Raw genomic sequence first — 25,292 nt, 5'->3', positions numbered from 1 at the left:
GGAGTACTTTTGCTTCCATATTTGACATATAAAACCATTTAACCTAAAAAGCACTGTCCTAGCCAATTTCATTTCATATTAAAACTTCCTGTTCAAGAAGTTTCTCTAATAATTATATATTTTTATAAATATGGATAATCCCAATGCATGGAATACAAAGTGTGTAATCAGGCAAACTAAAATGGAAAATTAAACTACTTAAAAACTACGGAATGGTGGAAATGGGAAGAACCACTGAATTCCTCCAGTTCAATCCCATTGTTTCCATGATGAGGAAACCCCAGCCATAGGTTTCTCTATGAAACACTGATTTAAAAATTTTTTTTAAAAATCAGCTGCATAGTTTGCCCAGCTACTGAAAACACTAACTTTCAAATGGCATTCCTCTGGTTCTAGAATTCACCAGGAAGATCTCAGGGGCCATCTGGGGGTCAGAGGTTCTGGCTAGCCATCTCCTCTTCAACCAGATCATGTCTTATTTTATCTGTTTCATGTTTGGGGTTCAGCATAACATTTCATTTGAAGAAGGAAAGCCACTGCTATAACCAATCTAATGAGCATTGCTCTGGATACCTGAGTCAATTTGTCATTTTTTTTTTTCTACTCCAAACTTAAGATTTTTTTCATTCTAAAAATCCCAATAGCACCATGGGGTGGTGAAGAGCTCAGAGGCAGTGGGAGGTTCAGCAGTGTGACCCTCAAAAAAGCAAGAGGACTCAAGAGGATAATGAGGCCATCGCTCCATTAGGAGGTGCACAAACCCTGAGTTGTCATCTTAAATTTTCCAAACAAATCAACTCTGAAATCAACAGAAGCAGAGACATCAGGGCAGTTCTGCATGTGCTGCAGCCCCAAAGCACTGATGACAGGGCCACATTTATAACAGATACTGACCATTATGCCCACTTGAGAAAACTCTGGACCTGGGGCTGTTAAGCAGACCTCATCTGATTTTGTTAATTTTTTCACCTTTGACACACAACATTTCACTTCTACAATCACAAATCATGACTCAAGGAGGCAAATAAATCTGTGTTTCTACCTAACAGGTGTATCACATTTCAATTATCTAAATACACTGGAAGACAAACAAAATTTCTCACAACAAAACTTGAAGTACAGATCTACTCATTTTATTAGATAAATGTTACCCAAAAAGTTATTAAAATCAGGGCCGGCCCGGTGGCGCAAGCGGTTAAGTGCACGCACTCTGCTGCGGCGGCCCGGGGTTCGCCGGTTCGGATCCCGGGCGCACACCAACGCACCGCTTGGCAAGCTATGCTGTGGCGGTGTCCCATATAAAGTGGAGGAAGATGGGCACCACTGTTAGCCCAGGGCAATCAATTATTTATATTTTGTTTTTAATCACAGATTAATTTTGTTAAAGAAAATGACTGTTGGAGGGTCCCTTTCGTCACTGGATTGGCTTAAAGACCTATAGAATATAAAATGCAGTTGGACTAATCTTATTTCTTTAGCAGACTTCTAACAAGTCTTTCAAAAGTAAAGACTTTAAGTGATCTTTTAGAAAGATTTAGGAATTAAATCATATTATAAAACAATCTGAAATGCACAGGTTAAAAATCTAAGAAAAAGAAATGTATTCTTATACCTATCTCTTAAAGACCTAAGTATCTAAAATACTCTATCATAAATATGTTTTACTATTCCAAATTTTAAAAGGATTCAAGTAAAATACTCACAGTTACTTATCACTCCTCCCAGTGGATCGCCTTTAAAATCAAATTCAATATCCATATATTTGCCCTGCCAAAGAAAGATTTTGTGAGTTTTCAAGTTCACCTCAAAATATTCAGTCAGCATATCTTCTTAGAGAATAGCAGACTAAGCCCTCTATGTTTGTTTAGGAAGACATAGTTTATGTAACCATGATGCAAAACAATATGCCTCCATAAATAATTCATACTAAATACCCCATAAGCTCAAAGCTAACATACCATGTTGCTAATTTAAGAACAGATCTTCTCAGCCATCATGTGACTTTTCCATTTCAGATATGTATTTCAAACTTCTGAAGGGTGTGTGTATTCAATTCAAGAATAAAAACTGGGAAGAATAAGTACACCTTGTATGTGCACTACTTGGAGTATCAAGTATTTCACTTTTATAGGGAAAACATGTTTTAAGACACAACTAGATACTCCAAACATCGTGACAGTGGATAAAATGGAACACTCTAAGTTCTGTTTTTATATCTACTCAAATCAAATGCATGCTGATGTGCCGTGCCCAACTAAGAATCAGACTGACCATTTTTACTCTCTTTGGCTCTGGATCTAGATTATACAGCAACACATAACCCCAGGTTCATATTGCACTTTATAGATGATAAAGTGATATACACAAGGAGTTTCATACTGTGATTTTTAAAGGATTGGTCTATAACTGTCTAGTTAAAGAGTAACCAGTATAACAGAATAGCCCTGACAGCTGTTTTTTGTTTGGATAAGGGTGTACTGATCTAATAAGTAGTCCTTGGTTTCGTTTCATGTTCTATCTTAGTCAAATAGATGGTGTGTAAATAATTCTCCCAAAGAATTATTTTAACTCTTGCTGTTTTCAAAATAGTGGTAAGGGAGAAGAAACATGATCACATGGCCCTCAGTCAACAAGGCAGTTTGTGACTTTTTGTTAGCTCATGCATGCTTTCTTGCCTCTCCTCCTTCATTGTCACAGGTCATCTGCCCTTCTCAAGTCTTCACTTATTCATTAAGTAAATGCCTATCAAGCATTTCCTAGGTACTAAAGCAGGCACAAGGGAAAAGGAAGGCACACTCCTGCCCTCAAGGAACTTACAGTCTGGGGGGAACTGAGACAGGTCAACAGAACATCACCGTGGACGGGGATACATCCTACAGTGGGTCATGATGCTATGCACAAAGAAGAGGAGGCAAAAAGGGAGCAGGAAGTCTGCCCTAGCTTAAATGCAAAGTATCAGGAGAAGTCAGGCAGGCAAGGAGGTGGGAGAAAAGGAAAGGGCACGCATAAGAACTGGTATCCGTGAGGATGGCGAGTGGGGAAGCGAGTGGGGAAGCGCTAGAGAGGCAAGTTGGAGCACATCATGACATTGAGACATTCTCCTGACAGCAAAGTCATGTCATTAAAAGTTCCTAGACAAGGATGCCATGATAAGACTTGCCTCTTTACAAGATCACTTTGGCTAGTGTGGAATGGACTGGAAAGAATCAAGACCACAGGTAGCTGATAGGAGGTAGCAGTAATCAGGGGAGAAATGTTGCTGGCTTTAGTAGGCATAGCAAAAGGGAAAAGTAAACAGAGTTGAGAGCCACCCAGAGTCACAATGACAGGTCCTGGTCCGACACAGAAGGTAAGAGAGGAGGGGGTCAAGGATTAAAAAGGCACGGAATGTGGCCCAGGCAACTGAGCGGACAGTGATGCTCTCCATGATGGTAGGGGACAATGGAGGCGAAGCAGCTGCGAAGGAGGGGAGAAAGGGTAACTTCACAAGAGAGTCAGAGACAGACCATAAGAGAGAGCATGATTCTGATGGAAGGTGGTCCCTGGACACAGGAGGCAATAGGATCTAGAGCACAGGTGGAGGGATTTGTATGAGACAGGAATTGAGAATCTCCCAGTGTGACAGGAGGGTGTGTACAGATACAGGGACAGGTGAGGCACCCAGGTTGAGGGCTTGGGTGATGACGACGAAGATGATTTCTGTGAAGTAGGCATAATATCATCAGCTGAGAGTAAAGGACAGGAGGTCTGAAGAGAGTAGAATAAACAGTGTAGAGAATGGAATGGGAAGCCGACCAGGGATAAACTATGGGACAGCACCTAGAATTCAGCTGACACCGGAGCAGTGCTCTTCTCGTTCAGCCACACCCTGCTGACTCTCCAAAAGCTTGACTCTGATCATGTCGCTCAGAAATAACCAGCGGCTGCCCACTGCCTACAAAGTAAAGGCCAAGCCCCTGAACCTGATATTCCAAGCTCTCCAACTGAGGCGTGACCCATCTTTCCAGCCCTTTGGCCCACGGCTCCTTTCACAGACCCTCTGGTCTAGCTACTAACTGGCAAACGCAGGTCCACACTGGTTTCTCTCCCCAGGCTTCCTCATGCTGTACTGCCAGCTCCTCCTGCTCTCCACTTGATTTTGGCACATTTAAATCTCATGGGCCCATCAGAACTGTCCCCAGTCCCAGACTCCTCCCACTTCTCTGTTCTCAACCGCCATAGCATTTCCTCTGAACTGTGCATGGGGAACTTTTATGTGTTGTGTTATAATTATTTTTAGCCATGTCTATTTTTTCTCACTAGTGTATAAGCTCCTTAAAAACAGGTATTGGTTCATCAATAAATGTTTTCTGAGTGTCTATAGTGGCACCAGGCACTGCTCTAGCTACTAGGGCCACCACAGTGAACAAGAAGGTCAAGGTGCTTGCTCCCACGGCTCCTGCTCTCTCTAAGGTCAGTGACCATGTAAACAGGGGAAGTGAGTACAATAATTCCAGAGACTGATAAATTCCTAAAAAAATAAAAACAAGATGAAGTCACAGAGTCTACGAAAAGCATCACTGAAATGACATTTGAGGTGAGACCTAAATGATACAAGACACTGGCCATGCAAAGATCTGGGGACAGAGCCCATCATGCAGAAGGAACGGCAAATGCAAAGGCCTAAGGTGCTTAGTAAGCCTGACGGTCACACAGGCCACGTGGCTGAGGCAGAGTGAGCGACGGGCGGGGCAGGCCCAGCTCATGCAGGGCCCAGAAGGCTGCGGGAGAGGCTGCACTGTGTCCCAGGTGCAAGGGGGAGCCACAGAGGGCTTTCAGCAGGCAGGGGACATAAGCGTGTAAAGATCACTCTGGCTACTGGTGGGGAAAGGACCATAGGCTGCAAGAGGAGATGCAGGGAGACCCATGTTTAACTATGTTAAAAAAACAGAGTTTTTGAACAAATTAATAAATTGTGTTTTTTTAATTCTTACTGAATGAGAGGTTTGGTGATCTTGACCCTACAGGTTCCCTCCTACACTCCCCAGGGCCTAGCTCAGCCCTTTGCATCCAGCAGATGCTCAACATAATACCCCTCCCCCCTCCAAAATCCTTAGTCACAAACAGAGATTTTCAAAGCCTTAAATTTTTTTTTTTTTTTTTTTTGCGAAAACAGTGGGTTTCTTAGAAGCTAATTATGTCAATTTAGAGGTGTGGGTGGGGAGCGGGGCACTGTGAGGCACCTCCTGGGGAACACTGTTCTAAAATGTCAGCTACAAGGAGCACACATAACTGGACCATCTCAGGGTCTATCAGATTTTTCAGTGAAGAGATCAAGAAATTTACTCTGGGTTAACCAGTCAAACACAGTCGAAGGAAATGTCATTTCCCGGGAGTCATAAACCACTGTTATATACAGGTTAAATACAGCAGAGTCCTACTATAATATTATAACATGGATTTGAGCATATTACTGGTCAAGTCAGACCACAAAGCAGAGACATTACTAAAACCTGGGCATGAAATGATTTAGCCTATAATCAAGTATTAATCTCATATCCTAATACTTGTGTTATAACAGGATTTTTCTGAAGTTACTTAATAAGTCAGATCACCTGCCAAGCCTTTCACTAGATTTTCAAATATCATTAAGTACTAATGACTCTTTAAGTAATATGGTTTTCTGCATTTTTATGGTCTATAGACTAAATATATTTGCAATTCTTTTAAAGAGGGTGTGACTTGCAAACAGCAAAAAAAAATCTCTATCCCATAAAGAAGATTGACCTATTAGAATTACTTCTATCTGCCCACACTTCACTTCTACTTCTATTTATGTAATGAGATTAGCCATGTTACCACAACAGGAAAAGGCATGGCTCAAATCAGTTATAACAACTTAAGGGGCTAATCCAATGGAAAAAATTCACAGCCTTGGATTTGGGAACCTTAGTCTTCCACTTTCCAAGCTATCAAAACTTTCTCCACCTGACAGCATTCTCGTGCCTTAGCACTGGGTAACTCTAATGACAAAAAAGCTTAAAGGGGCTAAAAGACAGGAGAGAGAAAGGAGAGGAAGGGTCTCTGGCAGAGAGGCATAGAAGACCACCAAAAATAGTCCCCAGTAATGTTATATGAGAAGACAGCTTATAAAGTTAATATCTTTTTTATAAGAATTTATAAGATTGGTTAAACCATAGAAAAAAGGGACTGATTTCAAAATGCCACCATCACACTCAACATATTTCCCCCAGCTGCCTCCAGGCAGCGTCTGCGTCTCTGTCAAGACCAGAGGCACGAAAGAGCCCAGCACAGCTGGAGAGATCCCAGTGGGCTGACGTGCAGAGTGCACGCTGGAGAGTGATGGGTGACAAGGCTGGAAAGGCTTCTAGGATGGAATTAGGATTTTCCAACTCAACCAAACTCAAAACATCAATTAGCTTCAGTTTTTACTATTTAGTTCTCCCCTTATCAGTTGCCAAACCTAATGATTTTATCTCTATAAAGTTTCAGAATACACCCCCATTCTTTCTGGTCCCACTGAATGAAGGACAAAAGCTACCAAGTATACAAAGTTGACACCCAGTTTATCCTTCTTTCTACAGTAGTCCCCTCTTATCTGCAGTTTTACTTTCTGCAGTTTCAGTTACCCTCAATCAACCACAGTCTGAAAATATTAAATGGAAAATTCCAGAAATAAACAATTCATAAGTTTTAAATTGCAAACTGTTCTGAGTAACGTGATGAAATCTAGTGTCCTCTTGCTCATCCAACGTGGGACGTGAATCACCCCTTTGTCCAGCATATCCATGCTGTATTTGCTACCCACCTGTTAGCCTGTTGGTTAGGAAAAAACATAGCATATATAGCATTTGGTACTATCTGCGGTTTCAGGCATCCACTGGGGGAGGGTCTTGGAGGTGGGTATCCCCCAAGGATAAGGGGTCCTACTGTACTTAATTTCTGATTCTTAATTATAATTTTAAATACCAAAACTCACACAAACAGTTATTCTAAACAGCCTCATTTAAATTGCTCATGGAATTTTAGATGGATGACAAGAACACATGAAAAAAAATAGCTTGTCACTCCAAGAATTAAAAAGGAATATTCCAGAAAGGAAAAAATATTCCTTACAGAACCTTCACTGTCTGAATAATAATGGTGTTCTTATCTTTAAAATGTGTGTATTAAGAAATATTAAACATCTGCTGGTTGTTTAAACATACATGAGCTAAATATTAGTGTTAACACTTATGCTTACACAAATACTTACAAATCTAGAGGAGTTGTCATTCCTTACAGTCTTGGCATTTCCAAAAGCTAGTAAGGAAGAAACAGATGTGTGGTTAAAATTGACAGAACATAATTTCAAGCAGAAAGATAAAGCAAATGTAATTATTTGACATCTATAAATCCTAGAAAATATAACTTGTAGCAACAACATTTCTGTCCAAACTTTTCATAGAAACACATTTAACAGAAGTCATAATAACTTGCTAAAACTTCCATGTCTTATTATAAGTTTACAGAAAAAGAGAGACATTCCCATGATTCATGGAATTTTTTCCAAGTATTACTGTAAACTTAATCTTGTCTAATCCAACACCTTTGAACTGTTTTGAGAGTAGTCAACTAAGTAGCTAGCAAGCAAGGCTTCTATGATCTTCCACCAGTGAATAAGGTTATTTCAGAGACAACTACTTAATATTATCAAAGGTTTGGTAGAATTTCATGAGGTTTCCAGAGGGAAGAGGCAGGAGAAACCTTAAATTCTTTAATTTTAAAATAAAGCCATTTAAATGTGATTAAATATATAACTGAAATACAGAAGAGTAAGAGATTTGAAAACTAAAGTTATTTCCCATAGGCTAAACATGCTACATAGTTTCATTAGTTTATGTCCATCAGACCTAAGTGAAACTTTCCAGGAAATAAAGAAAACCAATTTAATCCATAATACAAAATCCAAGTTTGTTCCAATCTTAGCTGCTTTGAAGCGCTGGAATCTCCCACAAGATTCCCTTTTAAATGAGGACACATAAGAACCATGAGTTGAAGCGGCCCCAGGCACAGAGTGCTCCTGGTTAACAGGGGTAGTTCATAGTGTCATAAGGTAGAAGGACTGTTTCACCAAGCTCGTGCATAATATAGGTGCAAATTAATCAGGACCATGGTAGTAGAGCACCAAGTTAAATAAATATAAGTTCTATAAACAGAGGGGATCCCTGTCTGATGCTTTGGAAGCCCAGCATGGCACCTCAAACTTGAATGTGCAAACCAATCACCTGAGGATCTTGTTAAAGGGCAGACTTTGGTTCAATGGGTTGGGGGATGGGCATGATATTCTGCATTTCTATCAATACCTCCCCACCTCCACCCCAAGGCTGGTACTGGGATCCCTGGGCCACACTGCAGCTAGCAAGGACTGAAGAGTTCATGAGGACGTGGTGAATAGAAATGAATCTGAGATTAAGAGGCCAGGCGCCAAATCCCTGGAAGCCTCCAAAACTTCATTAAATTAAATGGAGAGAAGGTTAGAGTGACGAGAGCTCAGATGATTACTTAGGGCTAAAAGCTGGTCCAAGTTTTGAAAGCAATCACCTGACCAAGGTGGGAGCACGTGTTCAAGTTGAAGTTCACTTTGGATATTCAGTAATCAAACCTGATGTGTTATACGTCACGTTAGCTGGCTTTTTAATGGTTTTAATTAAAAAAAAAAAAAATAGTTGGCCCCTGCTCAGTTAAGACAAAATTTACGAAGTCAACACAGGGAAAGTTCTTTGTATCAGAGATTCCGCTTGGAATGGGTATGGTTTGGTAGGTCCCTGACATCAAATTCTCTCTTGAATAGAAAATAAGCTGAGATGCTATACTGAGTGAGGAAACCTGTACATGGAAAATACTCAAAGAGGATGCTTGCTGACGAGGGTCATGTCATTCATTATTCCATGTCCACCACCAGCTAAAAGGCTTTAATAAATGCAACCTTCGTAATGGTGAGGGTTGACCTAGTTATCATGAAGACTATGACATTTTTTGTGTTTTCATAGGCTAGTCCCTCCCGGTGGGTGTGAACACGTAGGGGTGCCAAGTGAACTGACTTGCATAGCCCCAAAGTCCAGCTCGAGATGCTGATACATAAAGGACAATTTATTGTGGCTTGAAGGTCAAGGGCAAGTGAAGGAATTGCTTCAGAAAAACTTTATTCAGGGCGCCATTTGCAAGCTATAAACCATCTTTTCATCAAACAAATCTGAGTTGCACATTACTAACACAGCTCTAAACACTGAAGTCTTTTATTGTGAGCCACAGAATCAAAAACAAGTGTTCCATTATAGAACACTTGAGACACATTCCTCGATTGTTTTTTTAAGTTCATTGTTCTGAACGTTCATTTACAGTGGCAGCTCTGGTTAAGAAGTAAAGCATTCCCATAAAAGATAATACATGCCCACAGTAGACGTTTCTTCCATTTCCTGCACTGGGGCCTAGTTTCAAATACCATCGAATAAAGGGCCAGATTCTAATCACAGATGCAAGCTATAGCATTCCACAAAGCTTCTCCTTTAGATCACAGCATTCTTAAAATAAGCATATGCATAAAATAGTGCCCTAACTTAAAAGCAAAGACAGTAAACAAAAAGTCAAATACTGGAACAACAAAATGAAGATATAGCACTTTTTATAACAGTTTCTTTATTCATTAAGATAATGAAGGGGAAGAAAGATCAATAACAATGTAATACATGTTTCAGCCTCTGCTTTTCACAAAGTTGAAGTATTTTCATGACTCTTATTTCACTATCTTGGGGATAAAGATGCACAGTATCTCCTTGTAATAAAGTGGAAGGAGGGGCTAGGCCTGAGTGACAAAGACAACGAGCAGGGTTCTGTCCCTCCACGTCAGGGAGTATTCCAATCACCCCAAAGCAGCTCTGCTTTTATCCATGTTAAATCCTGACCTTCCATGACTTTGAAGGAAAGATTGAACCAAGCTACTCTTCTAGACCAGAGATTCTAATCAGGGGTGGTTTTGACCACCCCCAGGAGGCATCTGGTAATGTCCAGAGACACCTTCACTGGTAATAAGTGGAGCAGGGATGCTACTGGCACCTGGTGAGTAGAGGCCAGGGATGCTGCTAAACTCCTACAATGCACAGGACAGCTCCCCAGAGCAGACTTATGCAGTCCAAAACGTCAACAGTGCCGAGGCTGAGAAACCCTACTCCACCCCGACAACCGTGTTAAATGACAATAAAGACATGCTTCCAATATAAAGCAACTCTAAGGGCTTGCCATCAATAGAGAAAGGCTCTGATTTACTGTTCCCAAATCAAAGGATGCTTTATACCAATGATTTATGTCAACCTCCATGGCATTAAGGGGACTCACCTCTGGCTTTGTTTTCTGATGCTATTATGGAGTGAACATCTGTGTCCCCCTCAAAATTCATATGTTGAAGCCCTAACCCCCAATGTGTGGTATTTGGAGATGGGGCCTTTGGGAGGTAATTAGGGTTAGATGAGGTCATGAACCAACCAGGTTACCCCTCCCTCCCCTACACATGCTGAAAAGGTCACGTGAGCACACAGCAAGATGGCGGCCACCTACAAGCCAAGAGGCTTCAGAAGGAAACCTACCTTGCCAGCACCTGGATCCTGGACTTCTGAGCCTCCAGAAGTGGGAGAAAATAAATTTCTGTTCTTTAAGCCACCCAGTCTCCGGCATTTTTTTATGGCAACCCAAGCCGACTAATACAGATGGCCAACCATAGAATTTGAGCTCTACAGTCAGGTTTAGGCTTTCTGGGGCCCTGAAAAAAACTGGCCCTTAAATGTTTCTCTGGCATAGCCTTGATCTCCCTGCCAATGGAAATAAGCAGCCACAGGTGTCATCCTGAACGATAAAACTGCACTGCACTCACGTTGCTCTGTTTCACCAGGTTTCTCCTAGCCATCAAGTTAAATGCAAATATCAGTTGATTCTTTTTAAGCAAAATTGAAGTGATTCAAATAAAAATTGAAGGGAAAAAAAATGACTGTAGGTGGGAAAACTCCTTTTACCTGAGTCAACTGTTCCCTCCTTTAACCCACAAAAGCTATGAGTTCCTAGGACGCAGCCCGTGTCCTGGGCAGGTCTGGGCCTGAGTCTCTTCCTGCTCTTCCCTGCCAGCCCACCTCCCAGCACACCAGGTACCTGCAAGGCCCTGAAAACTGGATCTACTGTCCAGTCACACCAACTCAAGGTACACGGAAAATCCTACCTTCCAGGACAGGGTTGGACTGTAAAAGCTGTTCTTTGACTTGATTAACCTCCGCTCCTTTTCCACAAACTGCTGCTACGTAGGACATAACAAGCTTGCTGGCCTCTGTGGATGAAAACAAGTCATATCAATAAATGAGGCAGAAACTGAAAACCTGTTTGGAGGGGAGAAGACCCATTAATAGTGTTTGCAAATGCCTTTATTACTCCCAGCTATAAATATGTTTTAAAATATTTGTGCTTTCTATTCAACATGTCAGTAATTCAGATATAACAGGAATTGTGCTTAAAGGTTATCACCAGGCTGCTAAAAGATTTGCTGAGTAACGCAGCCAACAAAACCTCAGGAGAACTATCTTCTCAAAGCAACCATTTATATACAATTACTATATTACACAGATGATTCAAGCCAAAAATAACTTGGTAACCTGGGTATCTTTACCAAATGTATTTTTCATAATTTAGAAGAACTGTTCTCCTCAAAAGTATTCTCTAAATCAAACTGGTTTGCTCACAATTAGACTAAATTAATTACTCTTCAACTCAAAAAACTAAGTAGGTAATCTAAGGATCTGATAACAAGAAACACAGCCCTGTCAGAGAAAAGCTGCTTTCACAGGCTTCACTCGTAACTCTGAAAGGTAAGCTGCTACAAGCAGCAGGCCACCTGAGGCATACAAAGAATTCATAGCTCAAAGGTGAACAAAATGTGTTTCTGGTGGTTTTATCCTTCTGTGTCTCTCAGTCCACGTCCCCTCTCAGTATCTGCCTCCTAGAACCCGATTCTTTTAATACTGAGTTCCAAGGAATGCTAATAAGTATTCAGGGAAAATGAAGTCCAAAGTCAAACGAATTAGGGGCCACTGTGAGTTAGATGAAGTAATAATAGGTTTCCTTTTTAAAGGGCTTCTCAGAGGATCACGCGCATTGAAGAACTCTGGAAAAGTATCGAGAATGCTGCATGTCCCAAACTTATCTGCCAAGGAATCTGTTTCTCGTTGAGCTGTCCTAGTTCTAATGTTCCATAATCAGGATCTGGGAAATGCTCAACTATTAAATGTTGGCAGAATAAAACATACGCCCTCATCGGGGCAGTTGAGGTAAGGAAACCAAGCTTCCCAAATCGTGCTTTCTCTCAAGTCTTGGCTCTGGTGCCACTGTCCGAGAGCAAGAGAGCCTTCCCCAGGTGTGAGTGATGGTACTTCTGCCTACAGGTATAAAGGCGCAATTCTAAACACTGCCATGTCTCATGGGAGACCTACAGGTGGCTTCCAGCCCCATTCCCCACCGTTGAAAAAATAATAAATGAGCAACTGGAATGCCACCTTGGGTGCACTGCCCAACACTTGTTTCAGGGCCTTTGAGCAACCCAAAAGCATCGACTAAGGGGAGCCACTGAGCACCAAGAATTTATGCAGGTCACATAAGGTTCTCAAGGCCTAAGATGACTGCTTCTGGAGTACTAGCAAATACGGTATAGGAGAAGTAAATGATCTCATGGAGCCCTGAGAACTGTGGTGGGAGGCCGGGTACTTCTTCAATGGTTGGAGTTAGGTCTTCCTCCAATTTGCCTTCTGGGTAATGAAAATGGGTCCAAATAGATTCTCTGGTCTGTGATGCCTGATTTCTGCTGTCTCCTTTTAAAGACTGTAACTGAGAATCATCAGTCTTTTCATCTTTGCAATACCCTTCCTCCAAAGGGCATTGTCCCTTAACACATTCTCCAATGTGTAAAGTCCCTGAACCACATTTTCCATCGTTCTCAGGGTTTAACTATCTAAAAGCTGGTAAATTACATGTACACACTCCTTTGCTCAGTTCAGGCTGACTTGGCCTCAGTTATGGACAAAGAGTTTATATGCTATTACATTTCATTTGATCTTGGTGACATTTCCTCTACCCACCAGTCCAAACTGGAACTCTTCTTCTGGTCACTTCAGGACACTTTCTTTCTAGGCTCTCTGGCTTTCAAGTGAGGCTGCCCTCCCAGCAAATTCCTGACATCCTGTGCTCTCTGGGCCAATTCTCCTGAATCACCCACGCATTCCAATTCTGCACTTCAGCCTCTGAAGCAACTCACCTCCAGGCTTTCTTTCTTGTCATTCTGCTTTCTCAACTGCATTCTTTGCTCCTCATCCCCACATACACTCTCACATATATTATGTATATTCTTTCTTGACATGAATTTCTGGCCTCTCACATATATTATGTATATTCTTTCTTGACATGAATTTCTGGCCTATCTTTCTACTCATTATACTATTAGAAGACTAAAAGCATTTATAGGCAAAATAATTGTCCCGGAGAGTGGCAAATACACACACACAAACATATATATAAACATGTATTTTAGATGAAAAGGTAAGTTTTCTTTTAGGTAAACTGACAAGAAATATTAAAATCCAGGCCAGGCTGTTTCATTTATTCCAGTGATTACAGACCTCACTGAGGCCAAACCTCAAACTTCAAATACATGGCCATACCAAGTTCTCCAGAATTCCTGTTCTGGACCAGGATGGACTCCAGGGACAAACTGCATTGGGGGCAGGGGGGTCGGGGGGGTGGGGAATCAGCGAAGAATGAGAACTTTTTGATGGCCAAAAAGGTCTCTCAGAGACCTTTTAAATGGCATGAGCAAAATGGAGTCAAGTTCTCTCGGGGTCAAATTTGTTAAAAAGAATGGTGCCAGGAGCAAATCTTTTGGAATTTGGATTGGACTTACACCATCCGGCTGTTAAACTGTATGTAAACCCACAAAATCTACTGAGATATAAAGATGGGTTAACTTAAATTGAAATTAGGAATCACTTTTATTAACTTTAAAATCTATTTAAGTAATTCAAATATAATTTTAAAATATACCTCAAGGATACTTACTTCTAAGTTGTCAAAAAGTTTCTATGCTCGGACTCCTAACTATCTTCAGGAATTCTCTTACTCGGCTCATTTTAATAATTCATTTTTGGAAGCTGGGATTAAGAGTAATTTTCTCCAAAGCCTCATTGTTCAAAAGAGACAACCATTATAATTTTTTTCCTGACATAATACTTGATCTTTAACTCAAGTAGTTCATGGGACAGTCACTACTTTAGAGAAAGTAAGTAAACTAGTAGGATAAGTTGCAAGGTCCATCATAGTTTAGAGGACTATTTTCATAATATTTCACCATGCTGGAAACAGGAAATAATAGTTATCTCATGAGGCTTTCTGCTTCATTTCCTTTTGACTCTTCTGTGCTAAAGGTCAGGTAAATTTGGATCTTTATTCAAATATTTAGATATTTGTCCAAATCAAAATGTTATGTAATAACCTCTATGAATGAAAAATTTATTGCGGAGGAGACTCAAGAACTAAATTATCATCCTCCATATTTCAAAGTCTAGTTTTTGAATTATGTTGACTACTACAGGGACCAACTAAACATGGCCTTGGCAATCACAGCATAAAAGTGTAAGCATTTTCCAAAGCAATACTTTTGAGTAGATTGTGAATACATTAATCCAGAGCTCATACTCTCAATGACAATGTCTTGCACATATACTGTAAAAATATAAAATTATCCTATTTGGGACAAACAGGTGTAGTCTTCACGTGTACTCAAAATTCTGAACAGCACTGCCATTTTAGACATAAGAACAGTGGCAGTTAAAATTGGCAAAACTTAACAGCACTGTATATAATGAATTCTTAGTTCATTGTTTCTCTAACGCATAGATACTTTACATATGTAAATATACATACATATATATGTTTGAATGTAACTTGAATCCTAAAATTCATCAATCGTCGGACAAACAAAATACAAAGTCTTTGAAGTCAAAATCTCTTCCCACCAGAAAATGGTAGAACATCTAGGGTTAACAGTTGCTCAGCTCAGGCTGACTTGGCCTCAGTTATGGACAGAGTTTATATTTCATTTGATCTTGGTGACATTTTCCTAATGGACAAATGGCCTATAACAAAATACTTCTAGATCAAAATATCTAGAACAGAATTCATTTCTATATAGAAGAGAAAGGGGTTAGAGATGATAGTTTATGATTCTGGGGATTTTAAAAATTCCTGTTAAGGTAAGAATGATAACTAATTTAACTCTGTATTCTCTGGCACCTTGCACTGGGTTGTGAATAATATCTATTATATATGTTATCATGTAATTATATAAATTCATATATAATAATATGCTTTATGAAAGAAAGCACTGTGAAATAGCAGTAGGTGAATGAGAAAGGGAAAACAAACATTTCAATGAAAGACATTTGCAACCAGGAGGACAAAAGGATGGGAATCTCACTGCTAGGGTATCAAAACCTATGCATGTTAATTGAGCAGGCTCCACATGGATTCAATCACTGTGTCGGGGACATAAGCAAAGCTTAATCTGAGTTTTTTTCACAGAGCTTCTAGCAAATTTACCTCGGAGTTAACAGGTATCTATGCACGCGTTCATAAATATATGTAATAGCATATATGTCACAGATAGATCATATAACCACGTCATATATGTCATTATAGCATATAGAGAGAGTCACACATTTATACTCACACACATGCTGATATGTTTATCTACTTCTATACCTCTCTATCTCCTTGGTTAAGAAACCCAAATTTTTCTAGGGACTGAGTTTACATAGGTTTGCGGTCCAGTGACCTAAAGAGTAATCCACGAGGCCATGTTGTACACAATGAGACAAGGACTCTGCAACATAGAAGAACACCCTTTTTAGCAGTTCTGAGTCTGCAGTGCTGCAAAATAACCCAGCTGCAGCACATCCAAACTGATCCAACAGGCAGCCGTGAACTGTTCCGATCATGGTACAAAACGCACGGGTCTTGCAATGAGAAACACAGCCTCTGCTCCAAGAGGAGTCATGACTAGCAATGTTGTTACGGAAATACAAATATATATAAGTTGCTCTGCTTACGAAAGTTGGCCACAAAATCTCTGATAATTCATGTAAAACATGTAGGTCACGAAGAGGCCTTTCTCACATGGAGAAGAAACAAAACGAAAGCTCACTACATTTTGGCCTTCAGTTTGCTTAGCTATTCCGCTTCAATGTGGATATATTCAGGCTTGTGAAATGCTCACGATGTTTAGGCTACAGTAAGTCAGTGACATCTCTGTCACTGGCAGTCAGAGAGCCATCACAGATGTAAAGTAATACAAGGTCATTTGAGGTTCAGAACCAAAAGTCTTAACGAGGAAGGCAGGCTTTCTAACTGTTTTAGCAGACAGCTGAAGAGTTCCTAGAAACTGATGTAACCACAAAATTAGAAACCAAATAATTTATAATGTTTTCATATGTCAGGATCATCTTCTCAGGCCGACAGATTTATTCTGATGTCCTTGGAAAAACGCAGTTATGACGGTTCCCTCATGTTCTGCCTCCCTGCCCCCCATCAGTGCTTGAACGGTTCTCCACACACTGTTTGTATTCTTGGTAGTGAATTTTTAGTTCACTGCCTAGAAATACTAGGGTACTTTTATGAGGCATGATGAATTTTTTATTTAGCACAGCAGTAATGAATTAAATAGGACCCCAAAGGACTCAAAGAGTTCACGCCTCTCCCCGAGTGCCCACTTTATATAACCCTGCAGCTTAAGAGTGTCTCCAATGTTTAAGACCAATAACATTATCATCTGCCAAGGGGAGTTTACAACCTACTTAAATTAATTACTTCTTATAAAATAAGCCTTCTGATATGACATGGTGGTTCTGTATAAGCTATTAAGCAAAGATTCTTATTGAAAAGAGCTACTATATGTAAAGTACCTACCACATTCCAGGCCCGCAATAAATGTTAGTTCTCTTCTTTCATTTATTTACTAACACAAAATTTTTAACAACTATGTGTACTCAAAAACAATTTCAGTGAATAAGATAATGTGACATTTCAAAAATGGCCCGCATCCCTCTTCCCCATAAAATTGAGATTAAATCCCCTCTCCAAATTCCTCACACTACTGGCAGCAATCTCTATATTATTTCCCCTCATTTCATTTTTCTCCATAAAACAGAGACATTAAACAACACACAAATTCTAAGCTTTATTCAAATTTAGAGTCTAAAGACAATAAAAACCATAATAAAAGTTGAAGCAATTTTTGTACCACTGCTTTCAAAATAAAAGAAAAGTAGAAAAAGATGGGAATGAGTGAGTAAAACACTACATGTCTCCATGGAGACAGAGAGGTACGAGATGCTGTTGGAATCTGTAAATGAAAAGGAAGATCACAGCAGCTACCAAAGAGTGTAGTTGAGTGGATATTTAAAAACAGCAGCTCCCAGGAATAGTGCCCACCTCCTAGCACTAGGAATTTTAGTGATAATGGACAACTGAAGCATCATAAGATCTAGAAGCACAGTAGCTCAAAAATAAGACAAATGCTTCAAGAGACATCTAGGCAGTACTACTCAAAGTATGGTCCAAGGACCAGCACTACTCAAAGTTGGCCAATCCATGGACTGTTACCGGTCTACATATGAAAGTAGGCTTTTAGAAGTTTTGGTAGCAACTGGGTAGTTTATTTTGTCTGTTGAAACTAAAACAAAAAATTAGAGATTGAATTTTCTATGTCTTCTTTTATTTCATTTTTCTGGCATCAGTCAGCAACAGACTTGGGGAGAGGGGAACTTGGTGCTTCACAGTGGAAAGTTTGACAAACAGTGCTCTAAGGTGTCTGTGGTCCCCTCCTCCAGCCTCCTATCTGAAGCAGCACCTAACCTTGTATGCTGTAAACAGAATGGCCCTACCAGAGCAAAATGAGACAGTCCTGAGAAGCAGCTCTCCATTCTCCAGCTTGTGACAGAGGGTAAAAAGATCCTAGAAAGATTATATCCAGGGAAGATGATCGGGAGAAAAGGATTTCAAGTGGTGAATGGGACAACAGGTTAGTAAGTAGAAAAGGCATCAAGAGAAGAGAAAAATATAGAAAAGAAGAATAAACTCTAAGCCGCTAGATTGGTTTTTGCTTTTCTCAGAAAAGAATGAATGCCAACCCTCTGAAACAGTACTAGCAACCTCCACTCAGTTTTTCAATAAGGAAGGTATATGAGGCCACAAGGAGATGGAATCTCACTCCAGGAGGAAGTCATACACTGACAGGGCTAATTAGTGGATGTGCTGTCTTCTTGGAACATATGTTCCAGAGGAGATGAAAAATTGGCCAACACCAGTCAAACCAGTGACCACGACCCACTTCTGATGACTCACTTAGGAACAAATTAATACAATCAGACTCTCAAAAAATATGTCTTTAGTCGTGATGAAGAATGAGTAAAAACCTAAAAAATTAATAGGCTTAGGAATATTTTCATCTTCTCCTCCCTCACGCTTAAATAAAAAGAAAGATATGTAAAGTGAATAGACTCGTAGATACAGTCAAAAGGATTGGGGTGGGGAGAGGTGGCATGAGATATACCACCAACACGAATGACTTCTGTCAAGGGACACAGTTTTCAACTTGCCTTGCTACCATTTTCATTGATCAACTTGGAAACAAACAAGAAACTGTACTGCTTCTAAGCATTAAATTCTATTTCACAAGAAAAAACTGGTCAGTAACAGAGAAGGGGCAAAAACTTTCTCCCAAGACACAATCTCCTCTTAAAATTCCTACTGGAAAGAAAGAGTTCTGAAAAGCCAAAGATTTCACAAATTTCTGAGCAAATACAGGTAAGAGCCCATACCCAGAGTTCAGATGAATGATCTAAAAAGGGATGGGAAGCTCTAAATAATGAAACACTGTCTGCATACAATAGAGAGCAAGCCTTTTAATGGAAAGTAACATGAGCTGCCATATAACATGAGATGCCATCAGAAGGGGAGAAAAGCATGAAGGAAGGTGCAGAAGTAGGTAGGGGCCAGATCAAGCAGAACCTTGCACAATAGGCCCACTGGGTTTGGCTTTTACTTAAGTGCAATAGAAACTGTTTAAAAAAATTTATATAAAAAATATCTTGAGAGGCCGGCCCGGTGGCACAAGCAGTTAAGTGCACATGCTCTGCTGCGGTGGCCCGGGGTTCGCCAGTTCAGATCCCGGGGGCGCACTGACCCACCACTTGACAAGCCATGCTGTGGCAGCATCCCATATAAAGTGGAGGAAGATGGGCACGGATGTTAGCCCAGGGCCAGTCTTCCTCAGCAAAAAAAGAGGAGGATCGGCAGGTGTTAGCACAGGGCTGATCTTCCTCACAAAAAAAAAAAAAAAATCTTGAGACAAAACAAAAATGGAAAAATAATATACTAAAACTTAGGAGATGCAGCAAAGGTAGTTCTAAGAGGAAAGTTTATAGCTACAAATGCCTACATTAAGAATAAAGAAAGGGGCTGGGCCCTTGGCTTAGTGGTTAAGTGCGCGCGCTCTGCTACTGGCAGCCCGGGTTCGGATCCCGGGCGCGCACCGACGCCACGTCCCACATACAGCAACTAGAAGGATGTGCAACTATGACATACAACTTTCTACTGGGGCTTTGGTGCAAAAAAAAAAGGAGAAGGATTGGCAATAGATGTTAGCTCAGGGCTGGTCTTCCTCAGCAAAAAGAGGAGGATTAGCACGGATGTTAGCTCAGGGTTGATCTTCCTCACACAAAAAAAATAAACAAATAAAAATAGAGAAAGATGTCAAATAAACAAACTAACATTACACCTCAAGAAACTAGAAAAAGAAGAACAAACCAAGCCCAAAGTTAGCAGAAGGAAGGAAATAATAAAGATTAGAGCAGAATTAAATGAAACAGAGAAGAGAAGAACAGCAGAAAATATCAACAAAACTAAGATTGGTTCTTTGAAAAAATAAATAAAATTGACAAGCTTTTAGCTAGACTAACCAAGAAAAAAAGAGAGAAGACTCAAATAAATAAAATTATAAATAAAAGAGGAGACATTCAACAGATACCACAGAAATACAAAGGATCATAAGACATTACTCTGAACAATTATATGCCAGCACATTGGCCAACCTGGAAGAAATGGGTAAGTTCCTAGAAACATAAACCTACCAAGACTGAATCATGAAAAAATAGAAAATCTGAACAGATGAATTACTACTAAGGAGATTGAATCAGTAATCAAAAACCACCTGAAAAAGAAAAGCTCAGGCCCAGGTGTTTTCACTGGTGACTTCCAGCAAACACTGAAGAAGAATTAACACCACTCTGTCTCAAACTCTTCTAAAACACTGCAGAGGGAACAATTCCAACCTCGTTTTACAAGGGTGCATTACCTTGATACCAAAGCCAGATAAGGATATTACAAGAAAAGAAAAATACAAGTCAATATCCCTGATGAATGTAAGTGCCAAAATTCTCAACAAAATATTAGCAAACCGAATTCAGCAGCACAATAAAAGGATCAGACATCATGATCAAGTGGGATTCATCCCTGGGATGCAAGGATGGTTCAACATATGCAAATAAATAAATGTGATACATCACAATAATAGAATAAAAGATAAAAATCATCTGATAATCTCAATAGATCCAGAAAAAGCATTTGACAGAATTCAGTATCCTTTCATGATAAAAACTCTCAACAAATTGGGTATAGAAGGAACATACGTCAACATAATAAAGGCCATAAATGACAAGCACACAGCTAACGTCATACTCAACGACGAAAGGTTAAAAGCTATTCCTTTAAGATCAGGAACAAGACAATGGTGCCCACTCTCACCACTCTTATTCCACAGAGTACTGGAAGTCCCAGCCAGAGCAATTAGGAAAGAAAAGAAATAAAGGCCTCAGAAACAGAAAGGAAGAAGGAAAACTGTCTCTGTTTACAGATGACATGATCTTATACAGTCATGCACTGCATGACATTTAGATCAATGATAGGCCACATATACGATGGTGGTCCCATAAGATTAGTACCATATAGCCTAGTGTGCAGTAGGCTATACCATTTAGGTTTGTATAAGTATACTCTATGATGTTTGCACAATGATGAAATCATCTAACAACACATTTCTCAAAACATATCCCCGTCGTTAAGCAATGCATGACTATATATAGAAAACCCTAAAGACTCCACTGAAAAAACTGTTAGAACTAATAATCAAATTCAATAAAGTTGCAGGGACAAAATCAACATACAGAAATCAGTAGTGCTTTTTTATACTAACAATAAACTATCTGAAAAAAAATAAGACAGTATCCCATTAATAATACCATCAAAAACAACAAAATACTTAGGAATAAACTTAACCAAGGAGGTGAAAGATCCGTACACCGAAAACTATAAGACATTGATAAAAGAAATTTAAGTGACACAAATAAATGGAAAAATAGCTCGTGTTCATGGACAGGGAGAATAAATATTGTTAAAATGTCCATACTATCCAAATCTATAGATTCAATGCAATCCCCATCAAAACTCCAATAGCATTTTTCACAGAAATAGAACAAACAATCCTAAAATTCACATAGAAGCACAAAAGACCCCAAACAGCTAAAGCAATCTTGAGAAAGAAGAACAAAGCTGGAAGCATCACACTTCCTGATTCAAACTACGCTACAAAGCTATAGAAATCAAAACAATATGGTACTGGAATAAAAACAGACACACACACCAATGGAACAGAATCAAGAGCCCAGAAATAAACCCATGCACATACAGTCACCTAATATGTGACAAGGTTGCTAAGAATACTCAATGGGGAAAAGAGTCTTTTTAATAAATGGTGTTGGGAAAACTGGATATTCACATATAAGAGAATGAAACTGAACCCCTATCTTATACCACTCACAAAAATTAACTCACAATGTATTAAAGACTTAAATATAAGAACTGAAACTGTAAAACTCCTAGAAGAAAAAATAGGGAGAAAGCTCTTTGACATTGGTCTTCATATGACATTGGTTTTGGATATGACACCCAAAACACAAACAACAACAACAAAAATAAACAAGTGGGACTACATTAAACTAAAAAGCTTCTGCATAGCAAAAAGAAGATTAACAAAACAAAAAAGCAACCTACAAAATGGGAGAAAACATATGCAATCATATATTTGGATAAGGGATTAATATCTAAAATATATAAGAACTTATACAACTCAATAGCAAAAAAAAAAATCCAATTAAAAAATAGGCAAAGGACCTGATTAGACATATTCCCAAAGAAGACATTCAAATGGCCAATAGGTAAATGAAGAGGTGCTTACCTCACTAATCATTAAGGAAATGCAATTGAAAACCACAATGAAATACCACCTCACACCTGTCAGAATGGCTATTAATTACCCAAAAAAACAAGCGATAACAAATGGTGGCAAGGATGTGGAGAAAAGAGAATACTTGTGCACTGTTGGTGGGAATGTAAACTGGTACAGCCACTACGGAAAACAGTATGGAGGTTCCTCAAAGGCTCCAAAACTTTCATATAACCCAGCAATCCCACTTTTGGATATGTATCTGAAGCAAATGAAATCATTATCTAGAAGAGATATCTGTACTCCCGAGTTCATTGCAGCACTATTTACAATAGCCAAGACTTGGAAACAAACTAAGTGTCTGCTGATGGATGAATAAAGAAAATGTGGGGTATATACACAATGGAACATTATACAGCCATAAAAAGGGAGGGAATCCTGCCATTTATGACAACACAGATGAAACTTGAGGGCATTATACCAACTGAAATACGTCAGACAGAATAAGACAAATGTTGTATGATCTCACTTACATATAGAACCTAAAAAAACTCAAATTCATAGAAACAGAGAGTAGACTGGTAGTTGGAGGAGGGGAATAGGTGATGGAGGTCAAAGGGTACAAACTTCCAGTTATAAGATGAAGAAGTTATGGGGATGTAATATACAGCATGGTGACTATAGTTAACACCGTATTGTACACTTAAAAGTTGCTGAGAGAGTAGATCTTAGAAGTTCTCACCACAAAAAAGCGGGGGCGGGGGGTTAACTAACTATGTGAGTTGATGGATGTACTCACTAACCTTATTGTGGTAATCATTTCACAATGTATATATATATCAAATCATCTCATTGTACACCTTAAATTTGCACAAAGTTATATGTCAATTATATTTCAATAAAGCTTGAAAAAAATATTTAAACAGGTCAAGGGTTTGATCCAGTTTTCATTTTCACAGATCATTCTGGTGTCTGTGAAAAGGGATTGTAAGCAGGCATTAGGGGAAAGAGAGAGACCTGTTGGACATTGTGACAAATAGTCCTCAAAGGAAACAATGATTGATGGCTTGGACTAGAGTCTCCATGTGGACACTAAGAAAAGGAAAAAACAGCTTGGCGTGAGATATATTCCAGGGGTGGGATTATAAGGAGTACCTCACTCAGAAAGAAGGCACTCACCAGGAACCAAAAATCAGCAGATGCCTTGACCTTGAACTTCCCAGGCTCTTGAACTATGAGAAATAAAATGTCTGTTGTTTAAGTCACCCAGTCTATGGTATTTTGTCATAGCAGCCTGAGCTGACTAAGACAAGTGGGGACTCTAGAGCTATATATACCACCTGTGTTCACAAGCCCAGCTCTGCCACTTGCTCACTGCATAAGTTTGGGCAAGTTGGTTAACCTTTCTGTGGCTCCATTTCCCCATCATAAGAATGGAGATAAGAGGAATACTCATACATGTAATATGCTAAACATAACGCCCGACACATGGTAAGTGCTCAATTTAGCTACTATTACTATTACCCAAAGACATGGCAGTGCTTCTATGGGAGGGGACAGAATCAGAATTTGTCAGTTTCTCAAGAGGCTACAACAATGGTCTAAAACTAATAAAAATAAATAAAAGATTCTACAAGTAAGCTTAAAATAACTTTGTCGAACAATACTGGATTGAGAAGATCTGACCTAACAGAAGTTAATGTACAAAAAAACCTATAACATCTTGCTTGACAAAAAGACCAATATGAGTCAATACATATGCTATGTTAATAGAAGCCTAGTATCCACATTAAGAGGGATAATAGTTCCACCACAACCAGGACCAAACTTGAAGTATTCTGTTAACTTCTTGGGATGTAATTTTATGAAGCATATTGATAAACTGGGATGATTCCAGAATAATATGACCATGACAGTGAGGAATTTGGGGATGAGATTCAATCCTCCTGTTACATGTTCTTATAAGCACTCTTATAATGTACTTTTCCTTTACCACACTTAAGAGTTTTGTGTATTAATTGCATGTATACATGCATACATTTAGATGTATGTAAACATATAGTGTAGAGCTATTGTTTATCTCCTCTACTGGTCTATAAACTTAATAAGGACTGGGATGGTGTCTGGCTTACCAATGCATCACTAGTACCTAGTACAGTATCTTTCACCTAATAGGTACTCAGGAATTATTATCCAGGTATTTCCTGGATGAATGAATAAATGAATGTATACCATACAAGAAATTTTTGAGGGAAAAGAGATTTTTAGCCCTAGGAAGATATGATGGATGACACTTCAAATAACTAAGTAATTGTCCTGGAGAAGGGAAAGTAGACTAATTTGGTAAGGTTCCATACTGCAGAGTTAGGACCAACTGGTAGAGGCAGAATTAAACTCGAGGTAAGGAAGAACTTTTGTTAGCCAAACCTGTATAATGAATTCAGCAGACCGCCTTACGAAGCAGTGAGCCCTCTGTCACTAAAAAAGAAGGAGTTTGGCTGTCCCTGGGGAGGACTCTACACTAGATGGTCTATAACTAAAATCCCTTCCAACTATATGAGACTATGCTTTCTGTTACTTTAGATACTCACATTCCAGTCCTTTGCCCTCCATTTCTGCCCATCTAGAGCCTAGAACCTGCACAACCTGACAAGGAAACAGTGTGCTTTGTCTCCAAAGGGCTCTAGGAAGGGACCTGGACACACTTATCTAACCATTCTTTCTTCAGCTACATTGGGGGATAGGGAACAGTTACTCCTAAAGAAAGTGGAGGAAGCACAGGTATAGAAGGAAAAGTCATTTCAAAGCAGATAGTGAGACTTTAAAGGCACAAATCTTACTAAGAGCTCATGAACAAAATGGATTCAGTCAGTTGGCTGAAACATCCATGGGG

General features: G+C 39.5%; 1 protein-coding gene across 4 annotated transcripts in view; it reads right to left on the bottom strand.

Moving 5' to 3' along the window:
* Nucleotides 1–25,292, bottom strand: part of MYO1B (myosin IB) — a 182,268-nt gene that overhangs the window by 68,351 nt on the left and 88,625 nt on the right. For all 4 annotated transcript variants that reach the window (XM_087435510.1, XM_087435512.1, XM_087435513.1 and 1 more), the window contains 3 exons: nucleotides 11,246–11,350; nucleotides 7,256–7,302; nucleotides 1,704–1,767 (listed from right to left, as the gene is read on the bottom strand). In XM_087435510.1, the coding sequence (XP_087291636.1) occupies nucleotides 1,704–1,767; nucleotides 7,256–7,302; nucleotides 11,246–11,350 (216 nt within the window). The remainder of the gene's footprint in view (nucleotides 1–1,703; nucleotides 1,768–7,255; nucleotides 7,303–11,245; nucleotides 11,351–25,292) is intronic.

The sequence above is a fragment of the Ceratotherium simum genome, chromosome 9, assembly GCF_057802395.1.
Source record: "Ceratotherium simum simum isolate JZ-2026a chromosome 9, ASM5780239v1, whole genome shotgun sequence".
Classification (NCBI taxonomy): domain Eukaryota; kingdom Metazoa; phylum Chordata; class Mammalia; order Perissodactyla; family Rhinocerotidae; genus Ceratotherium; species Ceratotherium simum.
Note: the sequence above shows the minus strand (reverse complement) of the source record. Positions and strands in the feature narration are given on the sequence as shown.